The sequence below is a fragment of the Dipodomys merriami genome, unplaced genomic scaffold, assembly GCF_024711535.1.
Source record: "Dipodomys merriami isolate MVZ:Mamm:240054 unplaced genomic scaffold, mDipMer1.0.p SCAF_20, whole genome shotgun sequence".
Lineage (NCBI taxonomy): Eukaryota > Metazoa > Chordata > Mammalia > Rodentia > Heteromyidae > Dipodomys > Dipodomys merriami.
In genome coordinates, this window is record NW_027203382.1 from 21,391,103 (window position 1) to 21,408,517 (window position 17,415).

The 17,415-nt window shown below is 44.1% G+C and overlaps 1 protein-coding gene across 1 annotated transcript in view; it reads left to right on the plus strand.

Moving 5' to 3' along the window:
- Positions 1-2,911: 2,911 nt before the first annotated feature.
- Positions 2,912-17,415, plus strand: part of LOC138832927 (serine incorporator 5-like) — a 101,758-nt gene continuing 87,254 nt past the window's right edge. Inside the window, exon 1 of the mRNA XM_070031188.1 lies at positions 2,912-3,077. Coding sequence (XP_069887289.1) covers positions 3,051-3,077 — 27 coding nt within the window. The 5' untranslated portion in view covers positions 2,912-3,050. The remainder of the gene's footprint in view (positions 3,078-17,415) is intronic.

Sequence of the window (17,415 nt, forward strand, 5' to 3'; positions counted from 1 at the left end):
GTTGAGCATTTCTTCATGTGTCTTTTGGCCATTTTTACTTCTTTTGAGAAGCTCCTATTTAGCTCCTTTACCCTTTTACCAATTGATTAATCATTTATCAATTAGTTATTGATACTTTGAAGGTTTACTCTCTTGAGCCATTTGTATATTCTAGATATTAGGCCATTTTCTGACATGTAGCTGGCAAAGATCTTCTCTTCTCTCTCCCTTTCTCCCTCCTCTCTCTTTCCCTTTTCTCTCTTCTCTTCCTTCCTCTCCCCACCTTCCTTCCCTCCCTTTCCTTTCTTCCCACCCTCCGTCCCTCTCTCCCTCCCTCCCTCCCTCTCTCCCTCCTTTCTTTCTCCTTCCTTCCTTCCTTCCTTCCTCTCTTTCTTTCGTCTTTCTTTCTCTCTCTCTTTCTGCTTGTTTCCTTCCTTTCTCCCATTTTCTCCTTCCTCTCTCTTTTCTCCCTTTTTCTCTTCTGCCTCCCCCACCCCCCTCCTGCCCCTCTTTCTACGAAGGATTAAATCTGGGGCCTCATGCATGCTAGGCAAGTGCTCTATCACCAAGCTCCATTCCCAGACTGTAGTTGATACCATTTCTGTGCCATTTGCAGAACTGGTTGTTTATAATATGACTACTGGACTAACAATGTTTGCACATAGCTCATGGCTCTTGAAGTGGCTGAGAAAGTGTATAATAAAGTCTGAGATTGTTGTTTTTTTAAATTCAACGTCCTTATTAACGCAAGATGGATCTACCTTTTAATTTGTACTTCAAGGGGCAAGGTCTGTATTGCATATCTGTAGGCTTGAGATAATCAGTTCTTGAAGAATGTCTTTTTTAGTGTGGTTTATAGAAGAGGAAACAGGATCAGGTTACCCAGCAAGTTCTTTGTGATTAGAATTTGCAACTTAAAAGGTGGCCTTTCATTATCCTTTTCTGGTACCTTGGGGTACATCCTACAAGTTCACAAGTTATTTTGTTTTATTTTTTTGTCGAGCTGGGGAGTGCCTTATGTATGTTAGGCAAATTTTCTACCACTGAGTAAGTACAAATATTGCTAGATTTCATTCCCTACTACCATGTTCACTGCCACTGAGGCGCTTTATAGAAACTGTAGGTGCCTAACTGGTTTTCCTGTATTTGGAGCCTGGCGGAAGTTCTAAATGAACTGACCCTGCCTGAAGCAAACAATGAAGCTTTCCGTAAGGCCCCAGTGAGGTCCTAATTTCTAATGAGTCATAAGCTGCCACCCAGCAGGTTGCTGGTCTGGTCTGATTTGATCTACCCCATTTTTGTTTTTGTTTTGAGCTACAGGCAGTTCTTACTACTTTTACTGGGGCTAAGTACCTGCTGCTCCATTATCTCTCTCCCACCAATGCCTGATCTAAGATGTTAGAAGATTGTAGGCTGCTCATAAGCAGACATTTCTCTAAGACTCCAATTTCTGAACTAATTAAAGCCAAAGGCTTTATCCATTGTCAGTCAAGACTTGAGTGTTCAAGAGGATTAGATGTAAGGATTCCAACTTCATCTTTGTTTTTTCATTGTATACGACTTTGAGCAAGTTGTTTGACAAGTCTGGTCTTCACTCATTGTGTTTCTCAAATACAGGAATGTTTTCTCTGAATGAGCTAAGTGCTCATTCTACATTACTAGAAACAATACTCTTGCTGAAGTACTTGGGAGATCTGAATAGAGAAAAACTAGGAGCAACATTCTCTGCTTTTTAAAAAATTTTTTATCTTGGCCAGTCCTGGGGCTTGAACTCATGGTCTGGGCATTGTCCCTGACCTTCTTTGACTCAAGGCAAGCATTCTACCACTTGAGCCACAGTGCCACTTCCAGCTTTATCTGTTTATGTGGTACTGAGGAATGGAACCAGGGCTTCATTAATTCTGGGCAAGCACTCTACCGCTTAGCTGTATTTCCAGCCCTCTCTGCTTTTTAAAGTGAACAAATTTATTACAAGGAATCCTCAGAGTCAGGTGGGAAGAAAGGACACATACTGGGTTTCTAGGCTCTCAAGCCAGCAGAGAAGCTGGAAAACTGGAGGAATCAGAGATGTTGAGGTACAGGTTACAGGTGGCTCACACCCGCAATCCAAGCTACTCAGGAGGCTGAGATCTGGAAGATTAAAGTTCCAAGCTAGCAGGTGCAAGAAAGTTCAGGAGTCTCAGTCTCTAAAATAACCAGGAAAAAACCGAGCTGGAGGTGGTAGATTGCCAGCTGAGCAAGTTCAAGGCCTGAATTCAAACTCTAGTACTGGCAAAATAAAACAATATATGTATATGTATATGTATATGTATATATGTATATATATATATATATATATATATATATATATATATTTTAAAGTCCAGAGAAATGAGGAAAGAGTTCCCCGAGTTCTTTAGTGGCAGACCAGCCATCTGGCTCCGGGTTTGAAGTCCGGGCAGATGTGAGAACTCTCACATAGCGATGTTCTCTGGGCGGATGGTGCGGGGGTTAAAGGGATTTCGCGGAGAGGGAGCTCGAGGAGGCACAGTCCAGGGGTACTCACTGGGCCCATCAGTGACAATACTACAAATGTGACTCTAGTTCTCCGGTTCCGGGGCGAGGGGTGATTGCACCCGGCTCTGCTAGAGACAGAGAGCTGCTTAGCAAGCGCACCAATCCGGACGCGTGGCGTGAGAAGCGCCTCTCCGGGAAGTGACCACAGCGGCCCAGCAACCTGACGCCAGCGGAAGTGCGAGCTGGTGCGAGCTCCGGGTGGGAACCCGCTCTGGCGTCCGGGCAGAGGGGGCGCGGGGCGTGACCGGCGGCCTGGGGCGTGGCGTGACGGGCGGCGCGGGGCGTGGCCTGCGGCCTGGGGCGTGGCGTGGCGGGCGGCGCGGGGCGGGGCTTGGCGGCAGTTGTTTTCACTCGGGCGGCATTGCCTTGCGCTCAGCTGGGGTTTTGCTGCTCGGCGCTGCGCGGCGCGGCGCGGAGGCGGCGTCCGCTGTGGAGACGGGCGCGCGAAGCGAGCCGCCGGGAGAGCCGGAGGGGCGCGCGGAGCGGGAAGCGCACGGTGGTCGCGGGCCGCCGCGATGTCCGCGCAGTGCTGTGCGGGCCAGGTGAGCCAGGCGGAGCGCCGCGCGGGGTGTCAGGTCGGGTGGGTGGCGGGGCGCCCGATCTGGCCGGCGCCTCCCGGGAAGGGGAGCGCTTGTGGCCGGCGCTGGGCGATCAGCCTACGGGGAACCTTGCCCTGCGCGGGTGGGCGGGCGGGAAGGGACGCGGGGAAGCCGGGTGGGCGACCCCGCGGTCTCCCGGTGCGGCCTCCGGGACGCTGAAGCCCGGCTGCCCGGCGCGGGTGAATGTCGCCGAGCCTCCCTGGCACCACCGCCCGTCAGGTGAACCCGGGAGAGGACGGGGGCTGGGACCAGGTCTTCTTCCCCGTACCCGGACCGGAACTGGGACGAAACTGTCCGGGCAGGTTGCACCTGGGAATCTCACCGTCTGGAGGACGGGCTGTGTGCGGCGGAGAAGGTCCTGAAGCTCCACTTCTAACCCCTTGGGCTGTGCCTTGCCACCCAGTCCAGCCTTGCTTGGGTAGGGAGCGGGCATGAACAGCCCTCTGCAGTTGGGCTTTGCCCGAACCTGTCCTGTAATCTCCTGTACTGAATTGACAGTAGCGAAATCACAGATGTCCCGTGTGTGCCGGGCGTCTCGACCCTGTACCAGGTTAGCGGGCATCAGGGCAAGATCAGTAGGTGGTGGTGGTGGTGGTTTGTTTGTTTTGTGTTGTTCTTTAGCGAAGCCCTTTTATGCTCGTCGCACTTCGTTCTACGAGGTTAGAACAAACGGAGTGGGTTAAAAGATTTCTGGGCGCCGACCCCACGCCCCCTGCGCGTTGCTTTAGTTTTCTGATGGTGAGTTTTCCCCAAGTGATGGTGACCGCGGAGGGAGGGCATTCAGATACAGGTTGGTTTTGCTTTCATTCAGCCTCTGGAGAATCTGTCAGCGCGGCAGGGGTTAGGGCTGCCTGCAGTCTCTGCAACCACCAGCCTGTTGTACTGGTGGGTAATCTGTTCTCTTCAGGGGTGACCATGGGGGGTTATCTTGGTTTCTGAGGTCTAATACTGCGCTTGGCAAACATTCAAGCTGGTGTTTGCTGAGATGAGGAAATTGCTTGAGGTACAATGACTTCTTCCCCGTGTCAGGCAAGGAAAGAGAGGGCACAGAAAGGCCCACCATCTTACCCCAGGGCGTTTGTGGGACCAGGACCCACCAGAAAGCTGTTTTCAGTAAATTACAATGATCATTATTATTATTTGTGGAGCTAGGGATTGAACTCAGGACCTCCTGTGCAGATATGAAAAGCAAGTGCTCAACTACTTCACTACACTTTCAGTCCCCTGCAAATCTTTTTTTTCTTTTTCTTTTTCTTTTCGTGCTGGTCCTGGGGATTAAACTCAGGGCCTGAATGTTGCTCATGAGCTTTTGCCACTCAAGGTTAGCACTCTGCCACCTGGAACACAGCTCCACTTCTGGCATTTTGGTGGTGAACTGGAGATATGAATCTCACAGACATTCTTGCCCAGGCTGGCTTTCTATCACGGTCTTCAGATCTCATCCTCCTGAATAGCTAAGATTATAAACTTGAGCCATTGGTGCCCAGTTGTTGTTGTTGTTTTGAGATAATTTCTCCCTAACTGGAGTAATTAAATGTATTTGGGGGCATCAGTCCTGGCCCCTTTAAAGCTCTTGTGGTTCTTTTGGTGTGCAATTTCATGCTTTGAAGATTATTACCAGTACTTACTCATATAAGTTTTGTTAAACAATTACTGGCATGATTGATTTCTCAATTGGATTGCTTGTGAAATCCCCCTCTTAGGCTTTGGAAAGAACCAAGTCTTGACAGTGACTTCTGCTTTCTCAGTGCCACTCCAGTCTTAATGTGGTAGGTTTCAATGCAGTGAAGGCCTGTGGCATGGTGGTTTTATCTGAAGCCATTAAGGAGTTTATGGGAAGGGCTGGGGTGTAGCTCAATTGTAGAGGGCTTGCCTAGTATATTCTATTGGGTTCAGTCCCCAGCATCATGTAGAAAGAACTCTAGCAAACTTCATGGCACCAGCATCAGAATCTAAGTGTACCAGTTAGGATTTTTAGTGTTTGAAAGCCTACTATGTGCTAGGAGGTGGATATATAGTAAGAATCCAGACAAACATCAAACATCTCTGCTCGTGTGTGTGTGTGTGTGTGTGTGTGTGTGTGTGTGTGTGTGTGTGTGTGTGTGTGTGTGTGTGTGTGTGTGTGTGTGTGTGTGTGTGTGTGTAGCAGTGGGGGAAAGGCGCATGATATTCCCGATAACAGAATAATAAATTCACTGGTCATATAATAAGGCTGTGGGTAGAACAGCCTTAGGAGTGTTTTCAATGGAGCCTATCTTAAGAAGATGCCTCTAGAATTGAGACTGATTAATGAAGAAAGAGCAAGGTAAAGAATCTTCCAGGGTGTGGGAGGAGTAGAAGGAACCTTGTGGGGATGGTGGTTAGATCCGTTCATGAATTAATGGATTCATGGGTTATCCATGGAGTAGCTTTGGTATAGTTGTTTGTGGCATACTTGCTGCTTGCCATTTGCTGCCCTCTACCCCATTGTGATGTAGGAAGAAGACCTTTACTCAATGCCATCAGATGCCAGTGCCTCACTCCTGGGCTGCCCAGCCTCCAGAGTTTTAAGGACTTCTTTTCTTTCTTCTTCTTCTTCTTCTTCTTCTTCTTCTTCTTCTTCTTCTTCTTCTTCTTCTTCTTCTTCTTCTTCTTTTTTTTTTGTCAGTTGTGAGGCCGGAACTCTGGGCCTGGATGCTGTTGCTTAGCTCTTCAGCTCAAGTCTAACACTGTGCCACTTGAGCCACAGTGCCATTTCTGGTTTTTTCTGCTTATGTGGTGCTGAGGAATTGAACCCAGGGCCTCATGCATGCAAGGCAAGCACTCTACCACTGAGCCACCTTCCCAACCCTTCTTTTCTTTTTAATTGACCTAGTTTCAGTTATTTAGGTATAACAGCTACAAAAAACAAAACTAGCAAATTTCTAGTGAAGGGAGGTTTAACAGATAGAGATGAGCCAGTGATTGTACCCACAAATAAGTCAGTCTCTACTACAGAGTGAATGTGATAATAGTGGTTGAGGTGAAGATTACATATAATAATAAAAAGTTACAGGATTTGGTGATACCCTAAACGTTTTTATTAGAGGTCATTACCACCAGCAAAAGCACAGTGCCGGGGTCATCTTTTCTTTTTGTACTTTGGTACTCTTAAGCTTTTGCTGGGGCTGTTGGTTAATGGGTGCTAATGGCAGCAGAGATTGCAGCGTGGTCACTCAACACTGTATGGGCTCAGAGCACTGTGGCAGATCCCTAGAGACAGAAGGATAAAGGGCTTCCTTGGTCTCCTAATGTAAGTGGGGGAAGCTTGTAAGAAATGACAGTATATACAGTCAGAAGTGAGATCAGTTGTGTACTTAACAAATCTAGATAACACTTCCCAGACAATCAGAGAATAAAGTCCAGCAGGGTTTACTGCAGGCAACTCTAAGCACTGATGATGAGCACTGAAATTTATTTCAACACAGTAGTTTACAAATACATCATTCATTGCCTCACAGAGAGGTGGGTTCTCTTCTATGTGGCCTGCTTTTTACAGGGGAGGCAGTTGGAGCACAGGGCTGGAGCTTCACTGAGGGAGGCCTTATGCTGGTGGGTCCACTGCTCCAACTGGTGTGAACTGGACAACCTTTGGGGTACATTGCTGTTCCTTAGTATTCTTCTTAATAGAGTATGGATCAATAATGTTTGAAGGAGAGACAGTGTTGAGCACAACAATCAAGGGGTTTTGATAGATATTGTTGGCTGTCAGTTGATCAGAGGTGCATGTGAGTTAGTTTCAGCTTATAAACACTGAAGTTTCAGATTGAATTCTGCCACACATGCAGATATTAGTAAGTACATACAAAATAGTTGTGTAGCCTGTTCTGAGATTCTGTGAAGTCTAGCTCTTTGATCTTGGTGCTAGGGCAAGCATGTGTCTTACACAGAAAGTTCACATGGGGAATATATGACAGTGTTTTAGTGGGAAAGACTTGACTAACTTTCTGGTTGGGTTCAGGCAAGCAAGAGTGCCACACCAACTGGACCCTGTAGCTGCTCAAGCTCATGGTTGTCATTCGTAGAGAGAAGGTTCAGTGTATCCTTCTAGCCAGCTCACCAAGATCAGGAATGCCCAGGCCCACATGTTTCCAGCTAGATGAGATTTCTTGATCACTGAGATTTTCTTTCCTCAATGAAAACCCACTTGGAATGTCTGTTATATTAATTAACAAAGCCTCGAATGCTACTAAGGGTTTTCCATTGTCAAAGGTAAATAAAGAAGGATATGAAAGCATAAAAAGGTTTCATTGAGTAGCTGATGGATGGGAGAAAAATGGGCTCCATTCCATCTTGTGCAGAAGTGAGTGGGCCTTTGAAAGGGAGACTGAAATTGGGCTGGGGTGTATGGTGGCTCTAGTAGTGTCCTGGAAGTTGAATTACAAAAGGTTGTAAGTGTTATAAAGTCAGCTGTGCCTGTTGGCTGGCTTTGATCAGGGTTATGCTTTGGTCTTCCCACTGAGCCTGGGACACAGGAGTTCCATGCTGGTTGATTATATTGTAAAAGCATTGGCTTTTAGGCCCTTGAGATGAACACTCCTACCTTATTGTCTCCACCCCTAGGCAGGGGGATTGGTCTCAGGACCTCTCTATATGAAACACTGCAGCTGCCCAACTCCCTTATGTAAAATTACTTTGTATTTGTGTATATCCTATGCACATCCTCCCATATGCTTTAAATCATCTTTATATTACTTACAATGCCTATTTAACACAATGAAATGCTATGCCAGTACTTGTTATGTTGTGTTGTTTAGGGAATAATGGTGAGAATAGTCTGTGTATGTTCAGCACATTCATTTTTTTTTTTCTCTCAACATCTTTGATCCGTGGTTGGTTGATTCCATGGATGTGGAGCCCACGTTCATGGATGCCCACTGAACACATCCATCTCAGTAAGGGCAGCCACGGGCCAGGAACAAGGGCCTTGTGGCCTTGGATTCTTTTGACAGCTTTGAGCTTTGTAGACTGGGAATCAGAAGAAGCTGAAGGTTTCTGGTATCAGAAGGCCCACCCCACCTGTACTTGGTCATGGGCCTATCTTGGCTACTAAGAAATCCGTGTGTGTGTGTGTGTGTGTGTGTGTGTGTGTGTGTGTGTGTGTGTGTGTGTGTGTGTGTGTGTGTGTGTGTGTGTGTGTGTGTGTGTGTGTGTGTGTGTGTGTGTGTGTGTGTGTGTGTGTGTGTGTGTGTGTGTCTGTCTGTTTGTCTGCCTGCCTGCCTGCCTGCCTGTCTGTCTGTCTTTTAGGCAGAACACATAGAAAGATACATCCAAACCCCCTAAAGAGTGCTTGTGGTTTCAAAATCCTTGTTTTTCTACTACTCTTTGTTCTCTTTGTTAATAGTGTTCGGATATCTTTGATGATTTTTCCCCCCATGCTTGTGTGGTACTGAGGAATTGAACCCAGGGTTTTATGCATGCTAGTAAGCACTCTACCACTAACTTACCTTCCCAGCCTGATGATCTTTTTTTTTTTTTTTTTTTTTAAATTTCACAAATTCTACCCTTGAAAGGAATCCAAGCGTGAAAAGTCATTCTTTCCATGACTGATAATCTTTTGAACAATAGAAGTGGATTTGTGGAACATGGGAAAAATCACATATTACCCAGAGAGAACAATATATTGAAATTTTATATCCAGTCACCTATTTAGTCTGTCCATTTTACTTTACAAAATTGGGATTGTGTTGTGCTATATTTGATCCTACTCTTTGATTGATTATGGAGTGACCAACTTTTTTTTTTTTAAACACAAACAGCCACTAATTCACAGCCTAAATGTTTTCTACATTTATATTCAGGTATAGTAGTACTCTACTTCAAAAGTTGCATGTGTGAAAAGTCAAAGTTGAATGTGTGAAACTCAGTCAATTGATTAATAATGTGTTAATAGGCATGGATATGTTTCTAATCCTAAAAGGCTAAAAATAATGAGAAAAATGACTAACTCAGCTCCTTTAGATGTTATAATTGATAATATATTCCAATTGTTTTCAACTTTAATTTGGAGCTTTTTATTTCAGACAGAACTCGTCTAAAAGTATTTTGAGTTACTTTTTCTGGTGTGTATGTGTAGGTGTGTGTGTGTGTGCATGTGTGCACACACATGTGCCTTTTTCCCTTCCCCTTCCCCTTCCCCTTCCCCTTCCCCCTTCCCCTTCCCCCTTCCCCTTCCTCTTCCCCTTCCCCTTCCCCTTCCCCTTCCCCTTCCCCTTCCCCTTCCCCTTCCCCTTCCCCTTCTCCTCCCTTCCCTCCTTCCTTTTTTTTTTGGCCACTACTGGGATTTGAACTTCAGGTTTTGTGCTTGCTTGGCAGATGCTCTACCACTTGAGCTGTACTTCTCAGCTCTCTGATGCTTTTAGTTTCAGTAGGGTTTTACAGTTTTGCTTGGGGCCAGCCCTTGATTGTGATCTTCCTACCATAATCTGCCTCCTGCTTATCTGGAATGACAGCTATGCCCCACAGCTGTTTGTTGAGATGGAGTCTCACTAAAGTTTGTGTCCAGACTAGCCGCCTAACACAATCTTTCCAATCTCTGCCTCAGAATAGCTGGGGATTACAGGTGTCAGTTACCACACCTGGCCTGGGTCTTGTGCTTCTTGCCACTAGTATGAGGCACTTTTATTTTTCTAGACATTTTTATACAGTGAGGACAATATGCAGTAAGACAGCTGCTTACTTGCTCTACCATGCTGACACAAGTAGTCATCCTGCTGATGTTAACCTGTTCGTCCAGGGAGCACATAATGAACTTGGGGACGTTGTGTGCTGCAGCCAAGTTCTGTTGTATAGAATATAGTCTCTGCCCTTTAACTTGACAGTAAGGGGAGTGAAGGCTGCTGTGTGTGTTGGAGAGCTGGCATGATAATTGCTCCTTCAGATTTCTTTCTTTTTAGGGGGGTGGCTGGGTGATAGCTGCCCTGGGTGAGTTGACAAGTAGCTTTGGGCCGCAGCAAGGCTGTGTGGGAAGACTGTGCCAAGAGACAGGGAGAAGCCAATCTAGGCTGAGGGAGTAGAAGGCAGCCTCTGAGTCATCTCCTGCCCTGTAGAGATAAAGGGAACAACCGCCTCATTGCTCCCTTCCTACTCTGCTTTCTGTGTAAATATCACCAGTAGATTTCCCACAGAGCTTGCATATTTGGGAATTGGCCTGCAGCTTCCAACTTCATTTGTCAGTTTCCCAGGTGTTTTCATGTACATAGTCACCACTGAGAAGCTTCAAAAAGGTAGAATGATCATGGTGGCACTAGCTACCTGTATTGGAGAGCCCCAACTTAGACCATTTCATCTGTAGTAACTTGCATTACAAAGGAAGACTTTTAGAAGTTGGTGCCTGCAGAATTAGCATGCAGTTTTCATTGCTTCCTGCCATCCAGCCATTTTCAGCATTTTGAAAAAGTGGCAATACCTGTTTAATAAAGTAAAGATGTTATTTCTTACTGCCCTGAGCCAAGCAGCCTTGTTAGTGAGTTTACATTTCATATCATTGTTGTTTCTTGAATGTAGTGTTCTGATTAGATGTTGAGAGCAGTATGAACCTAGATGCCACTAAGAACTCATCCTCCTCCCAGGGACTGTGTTTAAAAACTAAAAGTAGTTGCTGTGATGCTCCGAACCCCTGGTCACAATGTGTCCTAAAACATTTCCAGGGACTGGGAAGGTGGCTCAGTGGTAGAGTGCTTGCCTCGCATGCATGAGGCTCTGAGTTCGATTCCTCAGCACCATATAAACGGATAAACCGCAAGTGGTACTGTGGCTCAAGCACTACCACTTGAGCTGAAGAACTCAGGGACAGCTCCCATGCCCAGAGTTCAAGCCCCACGACTGACAAAAACACCAATGTTTCCATTATTATTATTTCCATTAGCTTGTATATTAATGGCTTTTTAAAAGATCTGAGAATATAATCTTTTAGTCAGCATATTATGTAGGAAATTCAAGTAGTAGATTGCTTTGGGTGTATAAAACATTTGGTTTGAATTTTAAAGGACATAGGATTTTGCTTTTGGATTTTCTTCTGTAGCGTGCCTTGTAAGATTAAAGTTGCTGATGTTTTCGGAAAGCAGCTGTTATGGAAAAACTTAGATTGAGTATTAATCACAGGAAAAGTTTTGAAACACTTGGTGGGTTTGCAGTAATGTTACAGTATATAGTGATTAGACAGTGTTTTTTCTCCCCCAGGAAAACTGTCTAGTCAGAACAAAAGTATAAGAAAAGAATATATCCACACCTCTTAAGTCTTATATAGGAAAAGATGAAGTGGGGACAAAAGAAAATCTTGTGTTGGTTCATGGAGCATTTTTATAAACTGGTTAATTACATTTAGAAACAATGCTTCTGAGATCTTTTGTGGAATTTCTTTTCCAGTTTTTTGTTTTGTTTTGTGTTTGAATTCCATGTCAGTAATTTCTTGGAGGGGTTTGCCAGCATGGGGGAGGAACTCAGGCTTTTGTTCTTGACTGCATGCTCTTTTATTTCCAATGGTGTTCGCCAAAACAGTGACAGTATTTTGTAATGAAAACTGTTCTCTGTAATAGGACTCTTTGTCTATGAACTTGCTTCAGCTTTGCTAGTGTTTTATCCCCAAGGACTCCAAGATATTACTGACTTTTTTACTTATTGTTGTTTTTGTCATTAATAATCCCTAAAAGAATGTGTCAGCCAATAAATATTCATTGGGTATCCAGAATAATATAATTCAAGGGCGTAAGTAGCCCTACTTCTGCACCATGACGCTGGTTTTCCTGGCAGTTTAAGATGAGCCCAAAGCAGAATTTATTCATTGTTGATAGAAGGTTTATGCACTTCAGTTTGGACGGTTGTTCCCTGGGAATTACTTAGGGGACCCTTGCATGAGTTCTAGGTATTCTGCAGTTGTGCAGAATTGTGTCTGTGTATACTGTGAACACTTTTCTAGGAAGAGGGTCTTGCCTTCTCACAGGCTGTAGAATGAGAAGGAAAGATAACCATGCAGTCTAGAGACATCTTCATTTCAAAAGCAGACACATATTTTCTATGGCACATGAGGAAAGAAAGATAATTTTAGCGATAGTGAAGCCTGCCTGAAAGAGTGTGGAGGATTAGGGACATCATTTGAGCTGTGGACCTGGTCCAGTGACACCCAGCAATCAAGTGACAAAAAGATCAGCGCTCAGGATTTTGACAGCCTTAATGTCCTAGCAGCAGAAGGTAGGGTACTAGTATTGGGCCCTGGTGAGCTGTAGGTTGAGGTCTGAGAGCAGAGATTATTATCTTTTAAGATAAAAAGAGGTTGGAGCAGGTTGCTCACACCTGTATCCCAGCTACTCAGGAGGCTGAGATCTGATGATCAAAGTTCAAAGCTAGCCAAAGCTGGAAACTCCGTGAGACTCTTATCTCCATTTAACCACCAGAAAACGGGAAGTGGTGTTGAGGCTCAAAGTGGCAGAGCACTAGCCTTGAGCAAAAGGGTGTAGGGACATGACTGACAAGAGAGTGAAAGAAAGAGGCAAGCTCTTGAAAAGGGATGGGGTGGGTAGAGGCCTGGACACTTCCTACTCAGAGATGCTCAAATTACTCTTAAGCTCTTCTACCTGTACCCTTCCAAAATTTTGTGATATATACCAAGAATTCTTGCCTGTATTCGCCTTCCCTTCTCCCCTTCATTTATCTACCCTTCTCCCATTGGCCCCAGCCCTCCCCCTTACATACTCCCATTTCCTGATACTGATTTATTGTTTTAATAATGACATAATGGTGCAAATGTGTGTGATATGCTATGATATTCTGTACACATATACATCATGTAATGATTAAATCAGAATAACTAGCATATGTATCGCTTCAAACATGCAAAATCCCCCTTTGTAGCTATTTTGCAGTATATAGAGTATTAGTGTTAACATTGCCACTCTGCTGTGCAATGAAACATCAGACTTGCTGGGCACCGGTGGCTCACGCCTACAATCTAGCAATTCAGGAGGCTGAGATCTGAGGAATGCTGTTCAAAGCCAGCCCGGGCAGGAAAGTCCGTGACACTCTTAGAAAACTGGAAGTGGAGCTGTGGCTCAAGTGGTAGAGCACTCGTCTCGAGCTGAAGAGCTCAGGGACAGCGCCCAGGCCCAGAGTTCAAGCCCGATGATCCACATCAGACTTTAGTCTGATCAGGACTTTAGTCCTGTCTAATTGTAACTTCCTGTCAGTTATCTTAATTTTTTACACTTCCCTCTTCCCTCTTCTAAGTTTTCAGAATATTATTATATTTTCCTCAAGTGGCACTTTTATTAAATCATCTCCTTACCCTCAGGTTTTCTAGATGTGGAATATTATTAACTAAGATTCTGTTCTTTGGAAAATTCTGAACAGGTTAGTCTATAGCACTACCTCTGGCTTTTTCTGAGTAGTTCACTGGAGATAAGAGTCTTACAGACTTCTCTGCCCCAGCTTGCTTGGAACGATAATCCTCAGATCTCAGCCTCCTGAATAGTTAGGATTATAGGTGTGAACCACCTGCTCCTGGCTAGTCTGCCTGATTTTTGAGACAGATACTGGAATCGGGGCAATCCTTGGAAGAGATCTTTTAGGCATCCCATCTGAGGCTTAGAGATCCTGTTTGATGCCCTTGCTCAGTGTATATCTGTGTTGGAACCTCTCCAGGGGGCCTTGCTGCTGTTCCTAGTTCTTCAGCTCTGTATGCTTTGGTTTCCTACCTCACCAAGTGAGAAAGAGTCTGTCTTACAATCTCCCTAAAATATCTACAGGATTGTGTAAAGAGATTTTGTTATTTGCCAAGTGGTGACACATCATGGCAGGGTTCAGTACAAGAAACTGTGACCACTGTCAGTAATTTAAGCAGAAGAAGATTTACTGTAGGGAATTCAGTATTTAAAAGGAATTAGAAGAACTAGAGGAAACAGAATCAGGGGGCTGCCTTGGGAACTCTTACCATTGAAGATGTGATCCAGAGATCCAGAGATCAAGGACAGATGTTGCCAGTCACCATAGTGATTTTTTCTCTTCACACCTATTGCTGGTGGCTCTGAGTCTTGCAGCTGTAACTTCCTGTCCTACCCAGGATCTTGCCTGATGGCAAATGTTACAGTAGGAAGGTGACTTGTACCTTCTTTGTCACCTTCCACATATTTTCAGTGCTGGTCATTGTCAAGATTCTTAACAGCCAAGTCTAGGAAATGTGGTCTAATGTTCCAGATTCTATAAAAGAAGGAGGGCAAGGGAGGAGAGTGAGACAATGGACGATATGGAACACAAACTGAGCCCTTGATAATAACACATTCTCATAGAGCACTATACTTCTGGCTAGTGATGACTTCTCCATGACAAAGGCAGAAGGCCAGGGCTGAGGAGGCTGAAGAGGAGGAAGTAGTGATGTATATGATATATACAGCAAAAGCAGAAAACATTTCCCAACTCACTGAATGGTTGGCTCCTTACAGGTTTTCCTTCTTATACAGCCAGTAGATTGACCCTTCAATTAAATCATGTTATCCTCTGCCTGATTTTTCAAGTTTTCTAAGTGCAAGCCTATTTTAAGAATCTATTGTAGCCGGGCGCCGGTGGCTCACGCCTGTAATCCTAGCTACTCAGGAGGCTGAGATCTGAGGATCGCGGTACAAAGCCAGCCCGGGCAGGAGAGACCGTGAGACTCCTGTCTCCAATAAACCACTAGAAAACCGGAAGTGGCGCTGTAGCTCAAGTGGTAGAGCACTCTCCTTGAGCTGAAGAGCTGAGGGACAAGCGCCCAGGCCCAGAGTTCAAGCCCTACAACCGCCAAAAAAAAAAAAAGAATCTATTGTTCTGGGTTTCTATCAAGCTAAATTACTCTAAATGTCAAGGTTATTAATATGTGTATATAGTGATATCTCAGTCTTTTCTGATCTTGATCAATTTTGTTCCTCTTTCTTCCTTTCTTTAATGAATCTAACTAGGTATTTACCAATTTTGTTATTATTAGTTATTGTTATTAGTTTTTGCAGTGCTATAGATGGAATCCAGGGCCTTGCACACATGTTAGACAAATGCTCTACCACTTCTGGTTTTCTGGTAGTTAATTGGAGATAAGAGTCTTGGCTTTGAACTGTGATCCTCTGATCTCAGCCTCCTGAGTAGGATTACAGGCATGAGCCTCAGTGCCTGGCCAGGTTATACATTTTCTAGATTTCTCCTTTGAATTATGGATTCTTTAGAGAAGTATGTCAATGGGACACAGTCATGCTAGCCCAGGCAGAAAAGTCCATGAGACTCTTATCTCCAATAAACTACTCAGAAAAAGCTGGAAGTGGCACTGTGGCTCAAGCTCTAGCCTTGAGCACAAAGAGACTTAGGGACAGTACCCAGCCCCTGAGTTACAGCCACAGGACAGGCAAAAATCCAAAAAAAGTATGTCATTAATTTCCAAATAAGGACAAAGATCTTCTTCAAGTAGCTAATGAGGGCTTTGTGGTTATATAGTAAGGGGACAAGTAGAGTGTAGGAGTAGACAAGGAGGCTTAGTGAAGCCATCTTGGTCAAGCCATGGCTGGTCAGGAATGACTAACTGAGCCTAGTCAGCAACAAGAAAGTTGCTGCTGCCTAGGGATAGTTTTATCTCCATCACAAAGATGTTTCTCTAACAGAGCTGAAATCTTGGAATCCAAAGTGACTGCAGTAGATAATCTCCATAGTTTTAAGAATAAATCAGATAGGCAAGATGGTTATTTCGGACAATAACTGAGTCCTCAAAACTTGCATTTGCAGACTTATTGGCTCTACACCAATGGTGTAGAACAGGGCATTGTAAAAATGTGCAGTTGACAGTCTTATGGTTATGATATGTATTGAAAATATCTTGATTGCTCTGATTTCAGTGCTTCCAGACTAGAAGAGGGAAGATTACCAGCTGAAGGTCATACTCTCCTTAAATGATTTGCTTATCCACCCACTGAATTAATTGGACATCTGACCCCAAATTTAAGGTAGCAAAAAGAGATAGGTGGAAAATGAAGGCAGAGATGCCAGGTTTTATCTTGCTTTTAGGCATCTGTTGGGCATTTACAGGCCTGAGTTGAAGCAATTGAATATAGCCTATAACAACCTAATATTGACACTGACTTTTTTTTTGGTGCTGAGGATGTAGCTCCAGGCTCAGAGACTGGTACACTAAGCAAGCCCTTAACCAGTGTGCTGCACCCAGGCCCAAATGACTGTCTCTTGAAATAATGAAGTAATATTTTATGAAAACTAATGAAAGCTAATTTACATACTAGTTACATTTAAAACTATTTTGCTTTATAAAATAATATACGATTATGATAAAATTATGGGATATAAAGTGTAAAGAAAAAAATACCACTTATAATCCTAGAAAAAAGAACCCCTGTTTTATTTCACTATTTTCTTTGTAGACATTTAGTGCGTTAAAACTAAAACTAAAATATTAGCGTTTCCTACACTAGGCTAAAAGTCTGGAAATAGTCTTGGTATAATACAATATGGTACATATATTCCAAAACTTTCCATACTATGCAAAATTTACAATAAAAGCCACAAGTTTTACCAGAAAGGGTATATGTGCCTATAATTCTAGGCCTTGGGAGGCTGAAGCAAGGTGACCCAGCCCATGCCACAGAGTGAGTTGGTGGCTGGTCTAGGCCAGCCTGTTAGTCCAGCTACATAACAGGACCCTGTCTTAACAATTGCAACATAACCCCATAGGTCCTATGAGAAACATTCATGAAGGAATACAACATTCCAAAAATTTGTAACATTAATAAAAAGGAATCTAATTTACAAAAGTTATTACGATCTTTCAAATTGTAAGAGATATGTAAATACTGCTGGACATCACACCTGTGATCCTGGCTACTTAAGAGGCTGAGATCTGACGATTATAGTTTGAAGCTAGCTCAGACAGCAAAGTCTATGAGACTCTTATCTTCAGTTAACAAATAAAAAGCTGAAGAGATGCCATGACTTAAGTGGTAGAGTACCAGATTCGAATAGAAAAGCTTAGGGACAGATGATGCCCAGTCCCTGAGTTGAAGCCACAGTACCAACACACACACAAGAAATGTTATGATAAATTTGTTACTTCTTGGAAAAGACTAGAAAAGGGTATGGGAAGTTCCACCTTTCTAGTTGTGAAGTGGTAGGAGGAGGGCATTTGAGATTGGATGTGAGATTGTTTTGGGACTCAGGAGGCCTCTCTGAGTTGTGTACAGTTTACTTCAACTGGGGGCAGTTTTCTGCTTTTACCTAGTGTCTCTCACATGTAGAATTTACCTCTGTT